Source organism: Gymnogyps californianus, chromosome 1 (genome assembly GCF_018139145.2).
Source record: "Gymnogyps californianus isolate 813 chromosome 1, ASM1813914v2, whole genome shotgun sequence".
NCBI lineage: Eukaryota > Metazoa > Chordata > Aves > Accipitriformes > Cathartidae > Gymnogyps > Gymnogyps californianus.
In genome coordinates, this window is record NC_059471.1 from 66877440 (window position 1) to 66902799 (window position 25360).

Consider the following 25360-nt stretch of genomic DNA (forward strand, 5'->3'; position numbering starts at 1 on the left):
AGAGCCGATGTGCCACGACAGAGGGAGAGGAGCTGGCACTCTCCCCCAGCCCTGCCCGCGCCCTCCCGCACCAACGCACTCCTGCCTTTCCACTCGCTTAGGGGTCCGGAGGCTGCTGAGTAGCAAGGCGGGGGGTGGCATCCTGTGGCGTTTGCTGAAAGCATACAGCTGCAGGAGTTTCTGGTTTACTGTATCTGGTGTGGAGAAGAGAAGGCCCTGTCTCTTGACCCTGAATTACATGTTAAATATCCAACCACCATTTTGCACACCCTGGCAGCCCGAAGGACTAGCTGCTGTGGGGGCAGCACTCAGGACAGGGGCATGGGCAGGAGGAGGCAGCACTACGGATACTTCATCAAAAGTCAGGAAAAAAATTGGAAAACACTGGCCAACTCGCAGAAGCTGCCTGAGATCAATGGATTGCTCTAACTCGCTGTTGGTTGGCTCTGGGGAAATGGCCACGAGCTGGAGCATGTGAGATCCTGCAACCCGTAGGCCCCCTCATCCCAGGGGATCCCGTTGCTACCCAGCTCTGCGTGGTGTTTGGTCCGACAACCTGCCCCTAGGTAAGGAAGGCAACCGGGAGCAGCTCTGCCTGCTCGGACCATTGCACAGGCCTTTATAGTGTTTTCAGTGAAATGACGGCCAACATGCCACTCGCCTCAAAAGCTGCAGAAATGGTGCTTTATAGGTTCAGTCTTTGGGAACCACCTTTTAAATGAGATTCTCTTATTTGTCTCTGAAACAACACTTGGTCCTCCCCAGCCTGGATAGAAGGTAAAGTGGGAACAGTTACGAATGCTCTTCATTTTTTTTGTGATTATTTTTTCTAAAGGAAGAGGAAAAGCCAAAGTGCTAGAGAAAATCCTACCTTATGCAGGATATGTTCTTCTCTCTTCTCTATTGCTGAATTTATTACAGGTATGCTAGAGGCATCCTAAACTAGAAGGAATGTTTTTAGAAAGTCTTGGTATTCTCTTGAATCAAAAGCTACTGACACAAATGCTCCTTTTGGTTTAACGTATCTCAAAAGCAAACAAGAAAGCACCTTGCGAAGCTGCCAAGAGAAAACATGCTAAAACAACAGTGTGTGAGGTAGCTTATTGTACAGAAAACCTTTTCATATGGATATTGTCATGCAGGCTGCTATTCATAATGACATGGATCACTTGCTCCTCTTTCTGCCACATAACATCCCAGTGATGATTCCAGCAACATGGAAAAAGGGGTAGGAAACTACTTATGTATTTTTAGCTATCTTTTCAAAACACAGTTCAGCAGCTGGAGAAAGATAGGAGAAACCAACACCATGTAGGCAGTCACTCATGGTGGAGTTTAGAAAGTGCTACATAGACCTCACTTTCTGAACTTCTGAGGTAAAACATAAAGTTAAACACCGGGGACAAATTCTGCGCTCACTTCTTCTGTGTCATTTCATTGAGGATTCCAGATTTGTGCCCGTGCTGCTGTGAGGGCATCAGAATCTCCTTCACCGGGGTCTACTGTTTACTTTGTCTGCTGTATGCAACTTTTAACTGAATCATAGTTTGTTAGTTTTCTTGAAAAATAAAATTAAAAAAACCAAAACCAAAAACAAAAACAAAAAGAAAAAGAAAAAGAGGAAAAGGAAGAGGAAAAGGAAAAAGGGAAAAGGAAAATGAAAAAGGAAAAAGGGAAAAGGAAAAGGAAAAAGGGAAAGAAAGAGAAAAAGAAAAAAAGAAAAAGACAAAAGAAAAAGAAAAAAGAAAAAGAAAAAGAAAAAAGAAAAAGAAAAAGAAAAAGAAAAAGAAAAAGAAAAAGAAAAAGAAAAAGAAAAAGAAAAAAGAAAAAAGGAAAAAGAAAAAGAAGTTGAAGAAGTTGGAGAGGAGAGGAGAGGAGAGGAGAGGAGAGGAGAGGAGAGGAGAGAGAGGAGAGGAGAGGAGAGGAGAGGAGAGGAGAGGAGACACAAGGCAAGGCAAGGGGAAAAAGGAAAAAAGGGAATAAAGGGAAAAGGAAAAAAAGGAAAGAAGAAAAAGGAAAAAGGTAAAACAGTTGTAACTATTTTCTTCCTGGGGTTTTTGTGGTGCTCAGACTTGTGAAATGTATCACAGCCTGACTGCTGACCTATTACAACTGCTTGAAGACCTCAGCCAAAAATTCTGATACTGATACAGCAACATATAATCTGCTCAATCTAAAAATAAAGAATGATGCTTAGAAAATAGTGTAAGATTAATTTATTTACAAATATTTCAGCCAGATATATTTTAAAAAATCTTTTGTTCTGAAGACTGAAGAAGAATAAAAGCATAATTCAGAAATTGTACACACACTGATGCTTTGCTGTTCCTTGGGGGTATTTTTAGTGTTGGCTTTTCCTTTTCTGGAAGCTTCTAATGTAACAATACCTTGCACTACAGTGCTGATGCGGGGATCAGTGGTTCATTAAAAGCTAATCCGTGAGACATTAGGTTTACAAGTGTCACAGACACATTAGATTTGAGAACAAGGGGGAAAACAGTGGTGAAAGGATTGTAAAATATACAGAGAATATCCCCATAAGTGGGTACTACCATTAGTTTTGCAGGAAAGCATTAGTTCTGAAAATTAATTTTGTATGTGTAATTACTGGTCACAGCTGTTTAGGAAGTGGTATTATAGCAAGTTAGACTGAAATCAGTCAAAAGAGGTTTTATTTATTTTTTTCCATTTGAGATTATCTCACTGGTTGAAGCAGCACTCTTTATACTCAGAAATCCCTACAGCTGTAAAAAAACCACAAAGACCGTAAATATCTAATCAGTCTTGAATAACTCAGCTATCTTCGCTTGCACGCGATCTACATACAGTCTTTCAGACTAACTCTCAGCTAATTCCTTCGCTATGAACGTCAGTTATCTACAGGGTTTGATATAGTCTTTATAGAAAGAGAAAATGGCAGAAACCGCTTTACTTTTCCTCCGTGGATAGTCGGTAAAGATTCTCGCCCAAGTACTCGAGCCTCTCCCGTTGTTCCAGGTCTTGGTACAAGCCTTTGGGGACCTTGCTCAGGCCGTAAACCAAGCCGTACAGGCAGCCGGCGATAGAACCAGTAGCCGCGCTTTCTCCTGCAGGTTTAAGCACAATTGTAATGGTCTCTTAGGGTCACCTTTGCATACACAACCAAAAACCACGCTGCACAGAGGAGGAAATATTAAGCCGCTGATGGAGCATGGTGGGGGCATGTTGGGTCAGTCCCAAAGGCTTGCACCACCCCGTGTCCTGCCTCTGGCAGTGCGGGTGAGGATGGATGCCTAGGGAAGAGAGCGACGCCAAGGCAAGCACGTGGCGACGCCTCTGCGGTGTGCGCTCCTGGGCTGGGAGCTCATTCGGTTTGGGGAAAACCCACTCCAACACAACAGCTCTTGCAAGCAGCTAGCCATCATTAGGAAAAAAGGAGGGAAGAGTAGTTGCAGGGGTCCCTGCTACATGGCAAACGTCCTGGACTGGAGAGCATCCCTTCCTTCCTCACAGCACAGCATGGCACTGCACGCACTTTAAAACATCTAGCCATGGCGAGTAGCACTGGTGCTCTGTGCGGTGCCCACGGGTTTGTGCCTGCCGGGCTCTGCAGTGCGGGGCTGTGAGCTCTCACCGCTGTGTCGGGGCGACTGAGCGACCCAGAGCCTCTGCGAAGGACCCACGCCAGACAGGGAGGGAGCAGGTGATTCTTCCCCCCCAGCTACGCTGGCCCTCTTGAAAGCCCAGCAGGATGCAGCTGCCAGCGAGAGAGTTCTCTTTTGCAAAGCTGTAGAAGTAATTAATTGTGTGCCTCTAAGTGCTAGATTTTATCTGCCTGGCGCTTGATTGGGCGCTGTATTATTTTTCTCCCTTACTTGGTTTCACTATGAGCAGCTAAAAGGTTGCTTTGCCAAAGGCATTAGCATTTCGGTGGGGGAAGATGCCAGCCCTATACAAAGCTATACTAAATTTACTCCTCGTGTACCTCTCAAAACTGTGAAACTTAGATGAAGCATCATTTGAAAAGCACCGTAAATGGTTTGTGTGGCAGCTGCCGCCGCAAGAACGGGGTTTAGGGCATAAAACGAGGGGCGCAGAAATAACAGGTGCTGTGGCAGATTGGCCAACAGCGGCAGCCCACAGCCAGGAGGTCTCTCTCCCGCCCCCGGCGAGGGAGCCCGGGGTGGGAGGCGCGGGGGGCCCTCACCTCCGTGGAACATGGAGCGGTTGCAGAGTTCCGTCCAGTCCCCGCCGCAGCCCAGCAGGGCGTCGTAGGCGATCATGGGGGCGTCGTGGCCTCGTCTCCCTCCCCGGCCTTCGGAGCTCCACCTCCTGTACGTCTGCGGGAGAGACGGCGGCGTCAGGGCAGGGCACTGGAAATGGGGACGTGGGGCACAGGGCCACGCCAGGGTGGCTTCTCCCCTGCTAGGTGGGAAGAGCTCATCTCGCCGGGAAAGGGTGGTAGGCAGCTGCGTTGCCTGCACCCCTGCCCGCAGCGCGGGATGAGCCAGCACAGCGGCAGCTACCGCAGCCTCGGTGATGTCTGAGGTGCAGGTGTAAGCCCGCACCCCAGTTTAATGCACCAAGTTCTTGGCGGGCCAAGAAGCTGGCTTGATTTAAGCAAGCCAAGAATGCCAAAAAGTAGATCAAGACAGATTCCAAGTTCACACCTTAGAAATTCCTTATTATTTAAGAAATTAGGTTTGGTAAAGACTTACTTTGTCAGTTCTCTTCCTGCCTCTTGGAAATATTCTCAACTCCCCTTGTCACACGTTTGCAAATGTTTCAATTATCCAAGTTTTATGTGGGGGGTGAAAAAGTTCTGATTCAGTAATATCTTTAGGGGCTCAATTTCAGACTATGTTAATTCAAGCCCCCTTCTCTGACTTTTTCTTGCCAAGCCTTTTCTCTCCTTTTCTACAAGCATTTGTTGAACAAAAGGGAAAATAATTTGCAAATGTAAGAAACATTTCTTCCCCAGGAGAAGAAAGAAGAAAAAAAACCCCAAAACCCACAGTGAGGTTTGCACAGGAAAATCAGATTTTCTCTAGAGGAGGTACCTCCGGAACTCACTTTTTCCTGACCAAATGAACTCAACACTGATAAATTTATAGTAAAAAAATACCTTCCTTTAAAGGAAATGGGCAGCTTTATTTCCTGAAGTTTAAGTTACACGATGGTAAGTTGAATTGTTGCTGCTTGGCTGGCTCTTGCCTTCTGCAACATCTATGAAGGGTTTGCATTTCTAGCTATTCACTTTCACTTCAGCCATTACATACTTGGTTGTGGTTTATCTGCATGTACATAAAAAAAGGCAGAGTTGGAGTACAGCTTCACTCTGCTGCTTTCTTTTTTTTTGTGATCTAGAGAACTTACGTCTTTATGCTGTCCTCTGCCACACGCAAACTTTCCAGCCTTATTGCTGCAGTTTGGATGCTGGTGGAGCAGTACTGACACACGTGTAACACTACCAAAGGCAAGAGGACTAAGCGTGGAGGTGCTATTCCGGGTGTGCAGGCAGGCGGCTCAAGTGTCGCTCCATTTAGCCCTCAAGATTGCTGATGCTCTGCACACATCTGACGTCATCTCGCCTTGCTGAAACAACTTTACATTAGGGATAGCTGTCCTCGGGACCAAGCCTGGGAGGACTTAACTGCACCAAGGCGGCATTTCTCAAACTTTTCAAAAGTGCAAACTTCTTTCGACTCCTGTGCCTTTGTGCAGCCCTGCGATGTGGTACCAGGACCGGCAGCACTGAGTGCATGGACAGGGGTGTCAACATGCACTCCCTCCTGCTGAAGGCACTGAGCTGCTGCCAAGCCCTGGAGGTAATTCACACGTCCCCTCCTAGATGTAAACCCCTGTGGCCAGTAGTTACAGCTGTCTCTGACTTCCTCACCGTCCAGGAGCTGACCTGCTGCTGGCTAGCACTCCCTTTCCATCCATTTTTTTTCCCTTTCTGGGTCCTTTCACAGTGCTGGCTTAAGCAACTCCATCTTAAGGGGATGAGCTCCTCAGAGTCTAACTGGCCTGGATGACTTTGGTTTGGTTCCTCTTTTGTTTTGTCACACATCGTGTCCAGCATGGGCGAGCGAGCAGGGCGAGTGATTTGTTTGCAGAAGCAAGGCTGATCCCCAGTGCCGTGCAGTTTCTGCCTATTCACTGTGTATCTAACATGTTCCAAGCGTGTATCACTGAAAAATAATTTATCCTACATTGGCCCATCTTGTATTTATACATTCAAGAAGGGGTAATTTGTCTTTTATCCCCACATTTCTAGTTCTCTCCAAATTTAAGCTGTATACCTGCTTATGCAGAATGTGGTCTTTGCTGCTTAGCATTATGAGGTGTAATTTCTTTTAGAGTGGGAGATTGCCTTTGCAACATACACAGATCAATCCAAGCCACATTTGAGGGCTTCACTTTCACATCTCCTGCTGCTGGTATGTGCCTGCAGAAAGGTGCACCTGGTCAAGCAGGAACAAGCATACAGCAACCTGTTGGCAAGAGTGGTGCTAGATATTGGTGCTTTATTAATTGCCTGCAGAAAGGCAATCAATCAGCTATACCTCCAGACACAAGGGGCCAGTTAGTTTGGAGGGAGTGCAAAGGAAAGCGCTCCTGGGAAAAAGGCAGGCAGGATGGTTACCTTCTCCTCATTTATTCTTTCCGTGGCTATAAACATGCTCGGTTTATAAGCAAATTAAGTTTCTCAACTTCTGTCAGGCTGTGATCTCTGGGTGGTGGTGGAGTTTGAGGCTCAAGTAACATTTTCCTTTCTTGTGCATGAAAATGAATAGCTCAATAGGCCAAACTAGTTGGGCTTGGGCAATGAAGGTGAATTTTGTTTCTGCATTAGGAATTCATGCAGTTCTCTCTTGAAATGATCATGGAAAAATACTGTTGGGTTTAATCTCTCCTGAAGTGCTGCTAAGACTCTCATAGAACTCGAAGAAACACAAAACTAGTAACAAATTCATGGCACTGAATTAATAAAATAAAACTGGAAGGAGGTCTATTCTTTATGTTTAGAGTGAGCAATTTCTTATTATCCACAGCCTATCTATCCATTGGCACCTTTCACTGCATAGACAAGCACCTAAAAATATACAAAGTGAATTCTCAGAATAGAACTGTGCTTTAATAGTCTGGAAAAAAGGATTGATTTATGGGAAAAGGTGACAAGAACCACATACTTATTGCTTAGCTGCTAAGTGGAGAGCTTTGAGAAGTGCCAGCACATATCAGAAAGCTGTAAACACCAGGGAAGAAGACACACCATTTCTCTTGAGTTAAGAAGATATAACCTGAAGTCATGAGGCAAAGGAAAGATCATGTACGCTATAAAATAGTATCCCATGGGACGTGGTGAAACACCATCTCTCAAGACACTTAAAACTAGCCTGGGCACAGCCTGTGTTGGCAGAGAATTGCTTAGGACGGCTGTCTTCTGTTCAAAGGACCATGACCACCTCCTAGTACTCAGGGGGATTTCTGTGGACTCAGGCCACAGCTCCATTAGGCTTTAATGAGAGCCCCCAGTGAGACATTTGCCCTTTCTACCCTCAGCTAGCCGTGGCTTATGTTTTGTACCTGCTCTGGGCGTCAACACCTCTGACCATTAAGTCTGCCTCTCTGCACTGTTTCCTCCCGTTGCAGCAATCCCAGGACCGGTGGCAACTGCTTTTTTACGCTGACACATACCCGAGCCAAGGATGGGAGTTATTTTTTCTTTCTCGAGATTTTAGAAAAAAATAAAGACCTCTTGACTACTCTGGCACTGGAAACAGTTGAAAAATACTGGTGTGTCTCTTTGAAAATACCTCTCTCGGGTCAGAGCCTTTCCGAGCACTTTCTGAAGTTGCGGTTACCTTTTCTCTCTCCTCTGCGTCATAGTTGTCCGGAAAGACAGGTTTATTCTGATTTTCCTCATTGATTTCTCTCTCCTCCAAATAAAACTGCCACTTGGCTTCGAAGTAAAACCAGTGCTCCTGATATTCTGAATGCAAAAGAAATTAATGATGTAGTATTTCATCTCAGCAACGTTTTCAGTTCTACTTTAATAAATTTTAAAGAAAATGACAGTATTGAATGACCCGAAAAACTAGGTATTTTACAGTAATGTACATTAAGCAGGCATATGTACTAAGTATGCATTTTAATATGGAGTGGGACATCTAACTGGAAACAGAAGATGTGAAAGAAGAAAATATTTTCAGAATTCTGTGCTATTTTTATGGTATATTAAAATCACATTAAGATACATCAAGATAAGATTTTTAGAGAACTTACTGAGGAACACTCCAGGGAAAAGATAAGAGTCAACAAAAAGAGAGAAAAAAAAAGAATTCTATGCCAATTTTTGTATTCCTTTACTATGATTAAAAAATATCAAAAAAATGCTTACACATCCTAAATACAAATTGCCCCCTACCTCAGTTATCAGTTTCTAAGCACATAATTTCTCCAGTATTTCTGTTCTGTTTTCACAGTATTTCTGTGTGATCTTTCAGAAAAAGGCAGATAGGAAAGGCCAAAATTTCTATTTGCATATATTATAATACGTATGAAATGTCGTAAAAGTGTTAAATAACACACATCTGCTCTCTGTGCCCATAGAAATAAGCCTTTTTTAATAACCATAGGCCTTTCTCCTTTTTCTGTCACTTTAGGAAGAGCATCTTTAATCATACTTAACATTGTGCGTGCAAATAATCTTACTAAGTTCAGTTTATTTTCAAGCCAATGCTCTGGTTCAACCTTTTTATAAAGGCTTAAAAAGGCGTGTAAGTCACACTGACCTGTTAAGCACATACACACGCACCCGTCTGCAAAACTGAGGCCTGAGTGAAACCCTGCCTGGCAAGCTGACGGGGGTAAGGAATTAGAAATCAGTGAGATGGACCAGATGGCTAAGTATGCCAAGGCAAACCAGCAATTCAGTATGGGACTATTGGTGTACAGTTTAAAATAAAATTGAGCATTGCCACTTTTTCCCTGGCTCTGTCCTGCTTGGTCACTCAGTTGTGTGCTGCAAGTGGCTGAGGAGCATGCACACAACCAAACCATTTCTCTGAAGGACGTAATCTGATTTTGCTTCTTTTCCTGAAATGCCATACAGGTGACCCTCTTTGGCAATTCAGATCTTTAAAGCGCTTCAACTCCGTGTAAAAAAATCCAAGCTGCCTTGTAGGACCTGATACTTTCACAAGGTTGCTGGTTCCCCAGCCCTGGGCAGGGACGAGCCTTCAGCCACGTGGCCCTATATGCCTGGGAATGCCCAGCTGCTCTTTTCCTGAGTCTGTCCCTCAGTTTTGCCTGATTACAAGGAAGCCATTCATTAGAACCTTAAAAAAAGAGGGATGTTTAGAAAAACAGAGTGAAAGTGCACTCACAGCCATCGGGCCAAGGAGAGTGTCTTGAGGGAAAAAAATGTCACACAAAGAAAATGTTGTTGGTTGAAGTAAACTACCAACACCCACTCCAGCAGCTGGTTACAAGACTGCTTTTAGAAATGCAGGTGACCTGACAGGTTTCTTTCTTTGGTTTTTTTTTTCCTATTTCCCCCATGACCATAACCCATGAATGCCTCAAAAAAGAATGTTTTCTATGTAGCACCTCAACAAGCAAGGAAGTGGGATTATTCCAATGCACAGCCTCAGAAACAAAGGGATCAAGCAGTTGCAGGAGATTTTGGTTGCATGGATGACCTGTAGCATGGGTAGAAATCCCACGCTGCCAGCCCTAGCGAGGCTCTGCCCCGTCCCTTGAGCCCAGCCTGAGACGACGGTGACATTCATGGGACTATCTGGCAAGTAATCGCAACTGAGTATCAGAGAGGGGTGCTGAGTCGAGCCCTCTGCGACTGAACACTGTGTTTGTTATCCACGGGGGATAACGCAGCTAAAAAAGAGTTTTCTAAAACTGGAGGGCTCTGGCAGGATTTCTTTGCAGTGCATCTCACCAGCCAAGGAGCTTAACTTTAATGCAGGAGACTTTTCCTGCTACCAAAATAGGATGAATCTCAACAATACGGGCACTAGCCGGAGAGCGTGCCTCAGGAGTCCAACATGCATACCTCCACGCTAAGGGGTCCTGCTCGGGTGGAGTGACAGGGACCTGCTGCAAAGCCACTCAGAGAAGAGCTCGCTCACACTAATCCTGCACCTGCTCCTCATAGGTCTCGGCTAAAAAAATCCTGGTGCGCAATGAGGCGCAGACGAAAATGCGGGGTCTTTCAGAAAGGCTCCCTGGTGCTCCTTTCAGATTTTAAAGCAGCAGCTTTCCTTCCTGGGTAAATCTTCATTTCTGAGTGCTCTTGAGTAAAGGTTTCCATTGAACTCAATCTTTCTCAACAGCCATCCCTTGAGATTAACAGAAAAATCTCTTTCCTCGATGTTTTAATGTAATGATACTCATCTGTCCACGGCAGGTCTCACCGTTACAAATGCATCACTCCCTGGCAAGAGGGGACTAAAATACCTTTGCCCTGAAGATCACATACATTACTAAAGTAGCAATATCAAGTTCAGTAGTTGTGTTACGCTCAGTTGTTTTAAAAAAGGGTTACAACAGGTTGTATCTTAAGTATTTGTTCAGAAAAGCAGGAAGTCAAATCTGAATTTGTGGTCAAAAGCTAACTCTTGGTCAGGAGGCATCTGCAGGTGAACTTTTCCTGGCAAAATGAAGAATGTCAGTGGGTTTCTTATAGAAAATATTGGACAGTGCTAATAGATGGAAGGGAGCTGAATAATTCATATCTCAGCAGTCAGTTTGCCTAATAACCTGCTAAATATCATTTCCTCCCTCCCCCCTGCCCAGCAATCTTTGAAGACTTCCTAAAAATAAAACTGTGCAGTAGGCCATTATCATTGCTATTTCTCTTTGTATTTTTGTCACCAGTGTACCAGGCAACTAACAGACGGTAGAAGAAGGTGGCACCACCTGCGAAGAGCTTACAGTCTGAGAGAGAAAGCCGGAGGACAGCCTGTGGAGACGGGAGAGGGGGGAAAGCAGCAAAATGGAGAGATTGGGGAGTGACATTTCTTCAGTGCCTTTCTAGCTGAACATAGTTTTAAGAAAATAACTCTTTTGATTCAGACACGTTACCTGCCATGTGGCGAATGGTCTTCTTGCAGTATTCTTCAGCCATCGGCACAACCTTCATCATGTCTCTTCCCCACTGTACAAGAGGTTTCCCTTGTATTGCGTACGCCACAAAGAGAGCTGTGCATAGGGACCCTAGAAAGCCTGGAATTCATAGGTAACAGTGATTACCAATGCGCAGTCTGTGCTTGTACCATCCTTGTCATGTCTCTCGTAAAATCATTAGTGGAATGCCTCGTGGCTGTCGGGTAGATTAACGAATGTACATAACCTATCTCCGCCTGTTTGCAGGCTGGCTTGTGGCATGTTGAGATTCTTGGCTAATGTGTGGTGCCTGTTGGTTTACGACTTATTTTACATAGAAGAGAGCTTCTGTTCTCAGTGGTGTAACATGACAGAAATTGAGGTAGGGGTCAAAAATAAACATAATCCACTAATGTGATACTGAAAATCTTCTAATTGAAGTCACATGAAATAATTGACTTGTGCAAAGTGATTCAGTTACAAGCTATATCACCTTGCTTACAGAGTCATCCAGACCAAGGTCTATGGTTGTTAGATCTAACACTGTTCCTGGCTCATTTTACTCTAAGGGAACAAGTCCGTGTCTTACTTGGACAATTGCTCCTTTCCTCTAAGGGGACAAGCCCATGTCCCCTTACAGTAAAGAAGCAATTGTCCAAGTAAGACATGCTGTCTGCATGCCTAGCTAGGTTTGCCACTTTGGATACAAATATACTTAAGATAAGCTTTCTGTTAACAGGCGCTCAGTGCTTCCATGACGTCAGAAACAGAGGGGCTCATTTCTCGTATTTGCTTGTGCTCTTGGCATTTTGTCAAAGGCAACAAAACCAACCCAGTGCAACATGCAAAAGAAGGTTAAGAAAACAACTCAGTCATTTAAATAAGCCCCAGGTGAACAAAGTATTGATGTGTGTGCTTCTCTCGGTGCATGAGTCCAAAGGGTTCACTCATGCATAGAGGTAAGCATGAACTTCATGTATTTTGCTGAAGGTAAAACCAAATTATTTTAGGAGGTTACAAGTCCAGATGAGACAATTACTCATTCTCTCTGCCGTAAGACCTGCAATACTGGGTCAGCCCAAAGGCACATCTAACTCAGGATCCAATAGATGCTTTCAGAAAGAATAAAAACCCAGGTAGAGCCAGCTCAAAGGGTCTCACTCGGATAGATAGCATCTAACCCAACTACCATAAAGATCCTTTAGTGTCACATTCAGCGTGAGGGTGGCAGCAGAGGGTGTAGAGGGTGAAGCAAAGGGCTATCAGGGGCAGCAGGTGGTGAAGAGGGTGGTGGAGGCTGCGACAGGCCCAGAAGGTTTTAAGGGGCCTGGCAGTCTCTTCCCGTCTGCTCTCCAGGTAGCTTTCTCCCCCTGCTACTATTGCGTGCTCCCCCTACTCCCGGCAGCCCTCACGTAGCCTCCTACCCCTCACCGGGAAAGAAAGCAAGCCCCGGCTGAGGTTTCTGGCTCTGCAAATAATGCCAGTACAGAGTGAGCCTAATTGGTTTGGCTTCTCCGCTCTCCAGAGCTTCTGGACTGGCTTAGGGGCAATTTTAATTACTCATCTTGATTGCTTTTAACAGTGACAGCCCTTCTCGTCCGCTTGCCTGATCCCTTTTGAACCCAGGCATATCTGTGGACTTTGCAGCTGCCTGTGGCAGCGAGGTCTGTGGCTTAACTATGCGCAACACAGGGAAGTATTTCCTTTGTCTGTTTGTTTCAGTCCTGACTGACATGTCAATTGGGTTTTCCCCGTCTTTGAGTTATGAGAATCACAACTGACATTTCCCTGGCACCTTTCAGGATGGTAGTGAGGTCCATGGCGGCCCTTCCACCCCCCTCCTCCCCTCTGTGCCACTTGTCTCTTTTCCCAGATGGAAACTCCTTCTGGATGTAATTCCTCCTTGTATTGAAGGCATTTGATGACTTGGATGCTCCTTGCTGCCATTTTCTGGCTCTAGAAAGTACTTTCTGAGGTGGAAGACCCAGAACTGCAAGCAGTCTTATTGCTGCTAATGCACCAGGGACTTTACATATTGGCTTAATTATATTTTCTGCTTTGCTTGGAATTCTTTTCCTTGAATTTTATGCCATCCTGATGGCTTTTCTGACTGCTTCAGAGCATTGAGCGTGTTGAACATGTCACCATTCATTATGGTTTTATTTATTGCTGTTTAAAGCAGACAGAATGAATACACACTTACGTAGCATAAAATTATCAGAATGACAGACCTGAATATTCAAAACAACATTAAATCTACTTATTTATGTTTTGTTTAGAGAATGTTTTAGATGATTGTGTCCTAAAAAATGTGGAGGTAGAGTTTTTGGCTTTCTACCTTTACTTACAGTGATTGGATATGACAAAACCTGTCAAGAGAAAAATGTTTTTATCCTCTGAACCATAAACTTGCATGGTAACAGTGAGTCATCTGGATGTACATGAATCCTAAAATTTGATCAGGGCAAGTGACATGCATATGCTATGGACAAGACAGGTTGTGTTTAGTTATTTGGATTTTAGGAGGGAAAACTCCCAGACTGAGGTTGCTGTCTGCATAATATACAAGAAAATATATAAGCCTATGTAAGTAATATATACATGTATGTACTATCCAAGCAAAATTCAAACCAAGGCCTTGGAGTCTGCAAAGCAGAAGCAGTTTAACCAGGTGAATTCACAGGAGCTGTGTTAGTCCCTGCAGAAGTGAAAAGCAGCCTTAGGGACTTCAGCGTGCCATACGTCAGCGGACGTTACCTGTAGGATGGTTATGAGTCATTCGTCCGCATTCAATGCTCACTTCAATAAGTGACTCCAGCCTTTCCGGCTTCCAGTATCGCATCCCTAAACACATGGCTTTTGTGGATGCTCCAAATCCAGAACCTAAAGTAAAAAGATAATGCCAAGCATTTAAAAGGAGACTAATGATACACAAATACGTTGATAAAATGTGAAACAGGCACATTTTATTAATTCAACTCGTGTGGGAACTCCTCACGAGGGGGAATGGGTATGCAAAGCGAGTTACAAGTTTTGAAAGTTTCTTGTGAGGAATTTTGCTTCTACACAGTCATTCTGGTTTTGCAGGCATATTCCAATATTCTCAAGTGCTACGAAGAGCATAGTGGGTTCAGAAAGCTGTGTGCTCTCTTGTTCACAGCACTCGTTTGATTCAAACTCTCATGCCATCTTTACTCATTCTTGGCTGACACTGCTGTTTTGCTTGCTCCAGATGCCAGCAGTAGAAACAGAAGTTTGAGAAACAGATACACTTTTACTACACCTTTATTTTAGTAGTCTTCATGCTGAAAGCACACAATTAAAACACTTTATATGAGTATCACAGTTGATCTTACAATTTTAATGCATGTTTCATCCTACAGAGCCCCACAGGTAGTTCACAAAATAGTTTCTGCTACATACAAAGTAATGCGTCCAAAAAGAAACTAAAGGCTACAGAGCCAAATCCTCCAAAGTTAGGCAATGTCAGAATTGAAGTTTCCTGTGTGATCTGAAATTAGTGCTTGTGTGCACGCTCACTATGAATCAGCCTGCACTTACTGAGCTTGGTCTTGGGAATTTCTGCCTTGTGCAGCATGGAGTTTATTTATTGAATAGCTAATTCAGAATTTCTTTTAATCCTCAGCATTGAGTGCGTGATCCCAGGTGTTCAACTTTTAAACACTTCATTGAATGGAGAGTTAAATTTACTAATGAGTTTCTCTGCAGTACTTATCACAGTAATATCAGGATCCCACAGAAGTTTTAATGAGCTTATCTTCACAAGAAGGCACCAGTGAGGTGATTATCTCCTCTTTGCAGCTGGTGAGCCAATGCCCAAAAAAGCATTAACTCATTGCAGGCACCCACCCTGAGATGGATAGGGTTCGATTTTTCAAAGTACTTTGCATTTTTCAGCACTGTCTTTGCTCAATCACACTTCCCAGTGACCTTGGGTATGGCTGAGAGCAATCAGCATTTCTCTACTTGGTCCCTGGAAGATAAGGGGCATATTTATGCCACCTAATTTTAGTCGCTGTGGAACCTGCATTAGGAGCACTGTCTCCCTGTCTTTCCCAGATAGGCAGCGTGGAGAAAGGCTGTATCTCCATTAGCTGGTACAAAGGCGTAGCAGGAGCAATTCATGGGCCAGAGTGAATTGAAGCAGCAGAAGCCAAGGAGCCAGGGTCAGGGCTTTTAGTCACCTATCTTGAGAAGAGCCCTCAGCTGCTCCCCTGGGCTCTGCCCACTGTGAGTGCAGAGCACCAGGGGCTCTCCTGGAGCACTGCTTGCCGTTTAGTGTCATCCCAAGCTGCTCCAGCTCAGGAGTCCTAAGATCATCAGTGTGATCGAAGTGTGGTAGTGGGGGTAGTGGCCTGAGCCAAACTAACATAAGCCACCCATTGGCATCTCCAGGTGCAACACAGACCAACTAGGATCTGAATTTCTCTCCTGGGAGAAGAGCTCTTCTTCTCCCCGGAGAGCAGCTATCCTGAGTGAGCACCCTGGTTAGGTGATCTAATTAGGTTAGCTGAAGACATTTCTTCCCTTCCTCCTCAGAGCCTAATGTGCAAATTTTGCTTGCAATAACTCTTCCAAGAAAGGCCATACACCTGATAAATGTGACATGAAAGGCTTTGCAAAATGCCAGTGTATTCCCCGCAAGCTCAGAGCTTGCTTCCTCATTCCTTGCTAGCCTTCCTGATAACAGTGAAAGAGGCCCTCTCCAGAACACCTTTGGCCCCTGCTCCTGATGAAAAGGCTGGATACTTGTCCTGCAAATGGCGTGTTTGCTCCTGTACCTCACATACGCTGCAGCTGCAGTGCCTGGTTATTAAGGAGCCAGGAGCAGATAAAACTGTCTGCTTATCCCACAAATCACATAGAAATCACAAGGAAGAGTCAGGAAAGAAATCCAGTCTTCCAGAGCACCAGTCAGCTTAACTGGGAGAACATATCTTCTCCTGCTTGCAAGACCAAACTCTTCATTAAACCATGGCAGCAGATGAGAGTCTTCTTCACTATGCAATCCTGGTTCCTCCAAAGGACACAATTCATGCTGGTTATCCAAGAGGGAAGGGTGTTGAGCTACACGGAGCTGCTAATTACAGAACATCTCTTAGTACATCCAAAGTGGAGGATGCACTACAGTACTCTGACTGCTGGTCTGAAGGAGCTTGTCTTTGCAACTTCATTGTGTTCCTCCAGTCTAAGAAGTTATATTAAAACCTTCTGCAGAATTAGACAAGCAAACTTGGTAACAAAAAATTCCATCACATGGAGTAACACTAAGCATAGACAGGGCTTCAGGTGATTAGCAGCTGTTAGCTCCCATGTCTCAGTATCTACCATTTGGACCACTGAAGTAAGGGACAGCGGGACTAGTCCAAGCAACAGGTGAGACATGTGTGTAGGAATGTAAGAACTGTCCTCCACGATCAGACCAAAGGTTGACCTAACTTATCATGTCTGACAGTGGCCAATGGAGAGGATACTTAAGAAAGAGTAAAAGAAAAGTACGATGACGCTACCCCTTTGTACTAACTAAGCTGCTGACAATTTGTCTCCCTGATCCAGGAGGCAGCTGGCTATTCGTCTTTCTGCTCAATAACCCTCGAAGGATTTCCCTTGGGTGAATTTGCCCAGCTCTTTTTTGAACTCACACGAACTGTAGCATCTGTGAATTGGCATTGGAAAATAGTTGTGCAACTTAATTAGGTGTTGTGTGAAGAAGTCCTTCCTTTTGCTTGCTTTGAACTCATGACCTGCCAGTTTCATTTGAAGTCCCTAGTTACTGTGCTGGAAGAGACAGTGAGTTTTCTCTCTCCCTATTCATGTTCTCCAAGTTATCTATGACTTTACAGCTCTCTATCATACTGTCTCAGAGATCACAGCCTATGGAAGCAGTTTTTTACTAATCCAGCCATCCTTCCTCATATCCTTTCTAGTTCTCTTACATACTTTTGGGGGGAGGGAGGGACCAGATTATATACAGTAATCAAGAAACAGCAGCTATGGATTTACACAGTGGTGCAAATACGTTTTGTGTTTTGTTGTCTGTTCCTTTCCCAGTCATTTCTAATAGTCTATTTGCTTTCTGGCTCTTACTGAGCACTGAAGCGATGTTCTTGTAGAACTGCTGTAACTCCACGATCCCTTCCCTGAATGGTAACTGAATCAGCAACTGCAACTACGTATATAAAATGAGGATTTCTGCCCCCCCACCCCCGACTTTTCACTTATCTGCATTGCATTTGGTTCTGCTACTGTGCCACACAGTTATTCATCATTGTGAGCATCTTCCACAACTCTGCATCATATTATCTTTGACTTTGCTGACCTACCATGCACTTGCATTTCCAGATAGTTTGTGGACATGTTGAACAACAGAGGTCCAACACAGGTACTTCCTTCCCTATGGAGAAGACAGACTGCAATCTCCTGCTCTTCATTTACTGTCTTTTAACCAGTTGTCTATCCTCAGGAGAACCTTTCCACCATCCTGTAGCATCTTAGTGCCTCATCACTTAGTGCCTTTGGTGAGGGACCTTGTTGAGAGTCTTTCAGAAATCCTAACAGACCATCTTTGCGGTGTACCCTTTTCCCTCCTGTTTCTTGGCTACTTCATGAGCTTTCTAATAGAATTCTGAGGCGTGACTTCTTGTCACAAAAGCTGTGTTGACACTTTCTTATTACATCATTTTCATTCATGCACTACATTATTCTCTTTTAGTATGTAATACCTCAGTGTGCTTTTCTTCACTCTACATCTGTAGAATAATAAAGATCAGCTTAATGGCTGCTAAGCCCCGAAGAGGATGTGTCTTTTGTGACCACAGACCGTTCTACATGAGAACTTAGAGCCTGGCACCTTTATCCCCTGTCCATCTGCGGCTTATCCTTCTCTTCATTTTTGGTCCCCAACTTCCTGCATTTAACTCACCCTTTTTCCTCATGCTCCTCTACCAGTACCACCAATACCACCAGCAAAAAGGCACTGTTCTCAAGTGCTACTAGGAAGCCCAGCAGCTGCTCCCGTAGCTGCAAATAAAGACCTGCTTGGATGCTGCTTGGATGCTGCAGCCTCAGCCTGAAATACACACGATACAGGCAGAGCCAAGCTGCCATTTGACTGGCCTTCCGCAGTGGCTCCGAAGGCACATCTCTGGCTTAAGGGGTACCACCTTACTCAGATTTCGGTTCCAGCTCTCAAACATCAGCGATTCTCTTCTCAACAATTCGAGTTTTTGGCAATGGAACAAAACACTTCTACCATGTCTCAGAAACAGCAGACTCATCTGCATCAAAACTGTAAACAAATGCTGACAGACAAACAGAGGCAAACACTCAACAGTGAAAATTTTAGCCTTGAGCTTATCAACATCATAAATTGGAAACAAGCTCTTAAAATGGAAGGTGTTAGACAGCCTTGGGCAGGTCTTCTGGCAGTCACAGGAATCTCACCAGCCTTTAACATAATCCAGGTACCTCTGCAATGAGTGTGGCAATGAGCATGACATGAGGTGGCAAAGAGACACACAGGGCAGTTTGACTTAAGAACTCAGTGTGCTGACTACACCCACAAGAATTGGAGCAGAGGAGCATCATATAAACAACGCAAAATTATCTAAGCTAAAAGATTTCACTGGTCCATGAAGGCTGGCATATGAATTCTTGCTAGAAGTGAGACAAGATAGAGTGACCACAGGAAAACAGCGTTTTCGTTCCAGACCACCCAAGATATCATCTGACTGCTAGACATTCAATGCCCGTGGAATGTTTTTGCCTTAAGAAGAAATTTGTGAAAATTCAATTAAAAAGTTAATCATGTCCATAGCAGTGCCAGGTCCCATGGTAGACTGAACATCTCCACCTCAGGTCACTGCTTCTTTTGCTCTCAGGGTGAAAAAAAGGCTTCTTGAGATGTTCAGGATGATATTTGTCAGACCAGATGGAGAAGGTGGGCTTTAGCTGCCAGGTCTCAAGGCAGGAATTCATTTTAGATCCTTGTAGCCCAGAGTATCCCAAAAGCAAATAGTTCATCACGGAAAGCTGGGGAGGAGGAAGGCTAAAAGAAGAGATATAGCTCCAACACAGCAACGGGCCAGGGAACAGCCATGCTCCACTGCTGGAGGTATTGAGAGCTGCTCAGGGCCAGCAGCAGCCCCCACAATTATTTTGACCAAATTTTACTCACTGTCAATCAGAAAACATATGACAACTGCCAAAGGGGCACTTTCTCAGATCTGCCTGGCTAATAGTAGGGTGGGCAGAATACACGGGGAGGGGATCCTTTTCCCTCCCAGCAGCTGTTGTGAGGAGTGGGGGCCAAGTGAGGGATGCTTTTTGTGTCAGAGACGACTGACTGCAGAGACCCAGAAATAGCCATGGCATTGTGCCACCGGGTCTTTGCCACGATGTTGCATCAATATGCAATGCTGTTGAGCGGTGCTGATACGTACTGCAGTGGCAGAGTGTCACACTGACACAGCGCAACGTCTGTGTGAGCTGCCATCATCTTGTGGCTGTCTAGGTCTACCTCCTCTGATGATGTGGTGTCTCTACAGGCTTTCAAGATTAGTTGCACTGTATGGGTATATGCGTATGTGTGTGCACATAGCTGCATGCACGTTATTTATCTTGAAGTAGAAATTCAATTCATCATAAAGAGAAATGATCATGAAGAGAAAGAAAGAGAGGGTCATGGCTAGGGAAACAGGACTAGGAATATTAGGGATTATCAGCAAAACAGTCATAGTTGTTAGCAGGGCATCCATCTGGAGAAAAGTCTCTGCTTTCCCTCCAGTGAATGCATTGGTGCTTAGAGCAATTTACAGGCTCGGCTTTTTGTTTCAGATCTGCCATCACTAAAAAGATCTAAGACTACAAACATTTAAAAGAAAAATGGCAGAAAATATTTCTTAAAATAACCATTAAACTCAAGGACAAAGATCTGGACCCTGAGGCACAGAGCCAAGAACAAAGTCTCTTTAAATAGATGTCAAAGAGGGAAGGGTTCATTTACGAGAGGACATAGTGCCCTAGTGAAGGAATTCCTGGCAGATCTCTTGCCATCCTCAGGCAAACATGGAAACGTTTCAGGGGTAGTAGCCTTTGATGTCAGGGGGAAAAAGGAAACAATTTCCATATAGCCATGAACACTGAAAGCATGCATTATTCAAGCCAGGATCTATAAATGGAAAGCAGTACCATACCCTTTTCATTGAACGGTGTGTGCCAAGCAAGAAGGTAGTTGTCTGGTTTTAATTCCCTGCAGCCTTCGATGGTAGCGGGGTCTGGCCGCCTCCCCGAGAGCTTGTCAACAGCATCCACATAGCGTTTTACCAGCTCCCGGTACAGGTCTTCTAAACACCAGTAATCTGCTCAGAGGAGGGAAGAGAAGGTTGCTATGTGAAGGCAGAAGAGCAAGAGAGCACTGAAAACAAACAAGCAAGCTCACTGTGCATTTAAGAAATGTTCCTGTTTCCACTTCCAATACACTGAGTCGTGTTTCTGGTGCCACTGTCAACACATTTTTACACACCATGAGAGCGGGCTGGAGGGAGAACAGTCTCGTCTCTCTGTTCTCATCTCCTCCTGCATTCCTTTCCACTTTTAATTCCTTTAATCGGAAGGATGAAGGCATTCTGTTCATCAACAATAGCTGCCCAGGGGCTTTATTTAGGGTCCATGGTGTGAAGTATTTACAGAGGTGTCTAACCGCAAGGCGAGTGCGTGGCCGCCGTGGGGACTGGGTGTGCGCATGAAGCCAGCTGTGCCTGGCTCAGCCCGTGCCTTTGCTGTTATTTGCAGACGTGAATCCAATTTAAAAATGAAAGCCCATTTTTTTTAAATTACCACTGAATTATTTTAAAGAGTTATGTGTGATTAAACACAAAAGCAAATTAGTGACTTTATTTTTTAATCTGTATTTTATATGTCTAAAATTTGTAGGTCTTTCATGCAGGGATCCCAATATCTTATGTCAGTTCAGTAACCAGAACAGCGAGCTTTTATTAAAATGATTATAAAGATCAGTAAGAGTAGTAAATCCCTACAGTCTGTAGTATTTCCAGCAGATAAATTTCTTTCTGGAGTAAGTTCACTAACAATATCTGTTTATTGATTATTTTTACCAAGCCCTACAGCCTTGCCTAAGGAGGAACTTTCCCCCTGTTAAGCATACACTCTTTCTTCAGTACAGCTGCTTCTCTCAGCTGCTGTTGTGTGTTGTTGGGCTTGAAAAGCCCTGCCCTTGGCTCTTGCCGTGGAAAAGCTTCCACTGGCATCTATTACAGTTGTGTAATCAGTGGGAACTGAGGACCGCGTTGGGATTTGTCCATTTATATCTTTTCTATGTACTTAGAGAAACCCCATTTAATACTTGGTTTGACACACAGATTGAATGACACAGCAGGGGAAGTTCTAAAAATACCTTCCTTTTGTCAAAGATGGTTATTTCTTGAAATCCACAGAAAAGGTTTAATTTAAGAGAAAGTTTGGAGCCCCGTAAGCCAGAGCCACTCGAAAGTACCAGTTATGCAGACAGGCAAATAAAGAAGATGGAGGGTAAAACCAAGATTCCCCTCCTTTCACATAAAAAAACCACCCTATCAGTTATGCTGGCCATCCCACATACAATCCTAAAGGAACAAGATACTTTCAAGCTGCCAACTCTTTCCAGATTTAGGAATCGGGTGTCAGTTTATCTGGATGGGAGCCAGGAGCCGGATTTACCGCCCAGCAGCTTCTGCAGAAGCCTTGTCCCCAGAGCCAGAGTCCCTGTGGCCCAGCACCTCCGGGCTGCCTGAGCCCACCACAGTTCCTCCACCTGGAGCCAGGCTGCTGTCTCAGCCATCAAGTCAATAGGAGGGGTTCCTTCTTTAGAAATGAACTCTTTTTTTTTTTTTTAAACCTGTGTTTTAAGTCAGAGAGGAAAAGGCTTTCCTCGTTGCAGGAGTAGTTCCCTTGCTTTTGATGATGCTGTTCTCGTTCCTCTCTTATGGGACAGATTCCTACTCGAAGTAGATGTTTCATTTATCCTTCATTGTGGGATCAACCTTTCTGTCTGTGCACATGGTGGATTTGGGGAGTGCCAGCTTAGTCTGCAGCAGTGCCCGCAGCCCCCGCTGCTTCTGGCCATGGCCCTCTTGGGATGTCCTTCATGCAGCTGGCAAATTGCTGGCCAAAATTGCCTCCCCGGGTGAGAACTCCCTTCGTCCTTAACACAAACCTCTGCCTCATGCTTGGCTGCTGCCGCAGCCTCAGGCTGGAAGCTCCTCCGAGGGCAGTGCCCCGATGATGGGACTTCATGGCGAGGCTAAGCCCTGGGCATGTCCATCCCAGTCTGCAAGCATCCTGCATGTACCTGCAGGTATGCGCGCAAGGGATGCTGCGGCCGGCGGGCAGCCAGCTAGGTGTGCAGGGAGCGGGGCAGTCAGGGACAGGAATATTTTTATTGCTTATTCCCCCTCCTTTTTTCTTTTTTTTTCTGGCTGGAAATGTTCCAGACACCCAATATATTCTTTAAAATCTCAAGTCTCCACAGCAGTGAGGGCTCCCCACTGCATGAGCAAGGCAGGTCCCCGGGGCTGGTGGCAGCTGCCTTCAGCCTCACGGACCCACCTTCATCTTCTTTAGCTTCACGCTGTTGACTTGGGTGATTTGGCGCACAGGCTGGGCCATGAGCAAGCCCAGTGGCTTTTTTGCGTTCCCCTTGCCAGGGGGAGACACTGCTGCAGGCAGGAGCGGTTCTGGACCCCTTGTGGGAAGCAGAGAGAAGGACTCGCTTTCCCCCGTTCACCAAAGTTACTATGAAATGGAGATTTCTTACTAAAATTCCCCACTCCAGCTTGTTGCTTTCTCACCAGCCCATAAAAGCACCTTTTTAAAAAGCTTGTATGATCAGGCCAAAGAAATGAGAGTGTAGGATAAACACAGCCAATGGGAATTATAGCTGAGACTTTCTTTCTTTAGAGCCACAGTGCTCCTGCTATATTTAAGAAACAAGATTTATTATTTTACTGTTAGTCTAACTGGCTTGATTACCCAGACGTTATGGTTTTAGAGAGTTCAATAAGCAAGAAACATATGATATGTATTTAATCATAGCCTATATTCAGAAATATGTTAGTCATCTTTTTTCTTGATAGGCTGACATCTTGCCCTTATCTTTAGTGTATTAGCTACCCCTTAAACCATTGGTTAGCTAATAGCCAAGTATGAAGCGTCCAACACACTCTTCAACTGATCTCTACATACTAAATTTAGAGCAGATTGGAAGCAGGCAGATAAAGCAGTGAAACAGAAGCACAAGGGAAATTTCATTGACGTGAAGGATACTTAGCTACATTGTGAGCTTCTGCTACTGTGAGTTACCCAGTGTTAGGCATTTCAAGAAAAATCAGGAATATTTTTACAGATATTAAAAAAATTGATTCGTTCTGAAGAGGCAAAATATTGCTGAATGGTCACTGCCTTCTGGTGTACTTTTGATGATGATGATCTTGACAGTCTCAGAAAGCTCTAGTTCGATGGGTAAGGTGTTGACACAAATATCGTCATATCTTAGAAAAGACTATTCCTACCTTAAGAAAAACCACATGTTCTCTCTCAAACTATTGTGATTTTAGGAGACATATATTAATAACTTCCACTAGTCTGACAGACTTTATTATAAACATAGTACGTTAGAATATTTGTTGGACTAAAGACACAGAGCTCTCCTTATAAAGCAAATTGTTCCTTTTCTGGCCTTGCAGGTGCAACCCTTTGCCTGAGGGGCAGGGAAGAGGAGACAGAGCTAGTGATTTTAGCCTGAAAGAGGTATTAAGGTGACTCTACTCCAGCCTGGAGTTCTGGACACAAACATGTTAAAAATGCACTTAGACGAGCTCTTATCTTTTACAGAAGAATCTCTAGTGGCTATATTATTCCCTGATGTATTCCAGCGTACCAATAATCTGCTTAGCAATTATTTTTGTTATGCTGGACATGTGGTATTTTAGTCTTCGAGCTTTAACCAACTGTATAAACCTAGGGAAAATATAGGGAGAGCCCCTCCACGCTCAAGAAATCAAAACTCCCCAGTTTGTGTGATGCTTGCAGGATTATGCTCATGGAGGAGGCAAGCTAATGCACGCTATCATTCACATAAGCAGCATTTCTGACACGCTTTCTCATGACTTCCCCAGCACTCAGGCTTATTCTAAGAAATGCAGCAGCTCGACAGTTTTGTTCCTTTCCAGACTGCGTTCGCTAGTCCCGTCGTACCTACCTGTGATGACAGCCTCTGCTGTAGCCATGTGCATGAGCGTGTTGTCACTTACTGGCCACTTGTCGGGAGAGAGCACCAGGTTCTCAAGCCCTCCAATTTCCTTCAGCTCCTGCTGGATTTTTGCACCTAAGGCATTGTTTTCGCGGGAGAAATTGCGATAACCGAGAGCATCCCCTACCCCAGCCAGCACAAGCGCAGCCTTAAATTTATCCATCCCCGAGACACTTTCCGCTTTCCTTTTGTCCAAGACAGCCACCGAATCTTGATCTTCCTTTGTTCCTTTGCCTTCGGCTCAGCTCCCCTGACACTTTATATCAGCCATTGTGTCACACTGAGAGCGCTCTCTATAAGGCAAGGACTTCCTTTTCTGGCTCTGCAGATGCCATCTCTTGTCCGGGACCCAACGGAGAGGAAATATTTCATAACCCAGGGATTTTGCAGGGCCTTGTTCAATGGAACCGCAAGAGCAGACCCGCAAAGCAAAGTGCAAAAGCCTCGTTTCTGCAACCCAGCGTAAAGCAAGCCAGGAAATCCTTAGCCCTACCCAGCGTAAGTAACTCTACACCCAGAAAAACAGATGCCTCCACAGGGGTGTTTATTTATTTAATAACTTGTAAATTAATATATTTTCCTGCCCTTTTCTGATATGCTGGAGTCAGCCTCCCTTTCAGGGACCAGTCAGAAGCAAAGCCTGTGATAAAAGGAGTTGCCAAACTCTGTAAACACTAGAATGAGGGCTTAGGCAGTAAGAAATCTAGTCAAATGCAGATGATCTCTCCCATTTCTATTATGTCCTACGGCGATATTTTGTCAACAGCTTTCTTGCTCTGTTCCACCTATTACAAGAATGTTTTGCTAATTCCCTGCGCCCCTGGATAAACACGGAGCAAAACACCAACTTCAATCCCACGCCTCTTACACCCTGGCAAAGAGTGACTTTTTCCTAAGGCCAAGCTCAGGTGCAGCCCACATTTG

General features: G+C 44.6%; 1 protein-coding gene across 1 annotated transcript; it reads right to left on the reverse strand.

Moving 5' to 3' along the window:
• Positions 1 to 2201: 2201 nt before the first annotated feature.
• Positions 2202 to 24651, reverse strand: ADPRHL1 (ADP-ribosylhydrolase like 1). Its single transcript, XM_050915359.1, has 7 exons — positions 24386 to 24651; positions 20325 to 20489; positions 13867 to 13992; positions 11089 to 11229; positions 7851 to 7978; positions 4187 to 4319; positions 2202 to 3086 (listed from the first exon to the last, which is right to left on the reverse strand). The coding sequence occupies exons 1-7, from the start codon at positions 24597 to 24599 to the stop codon at positions 2929 to 2931; spliced, it is 1065 nt and encodes a 354-aa protein (XP_050771316.1). The 5' UTR covers positions 24600 to 24651; the 3' UTR covers positions 2202 to 2928.
• Between the last annotated feature and the right edge of the window lie 709 nt (positions 24652 to 25360).

Bases quoted from the DNA above. Each gene is read 5' to 3' on its own strand.
- ADPRHL1 (XM_050915359.1), bottom strand. From the start codon at position 24,599: ATGGATAAATTTAAGGCTGCGCTTGTGCTGGCTGGGGTAGGGGATGCT. The intron at 20,490-24,385 runs GTAGGTACGACG...TCCTCTGAGCAG, and splicing joins AGCAGAGGCTGTCATCACAG to ATTACTGGTGTTTAGAAGAC. The intron at 4,320-7,850 runs GTAACCGCAACT...TCTCTCCCGCAG, and splicing joins ACGCAGAGGAGAGAGAAAAG to ACGTACAGGAGGTGGAGCTC.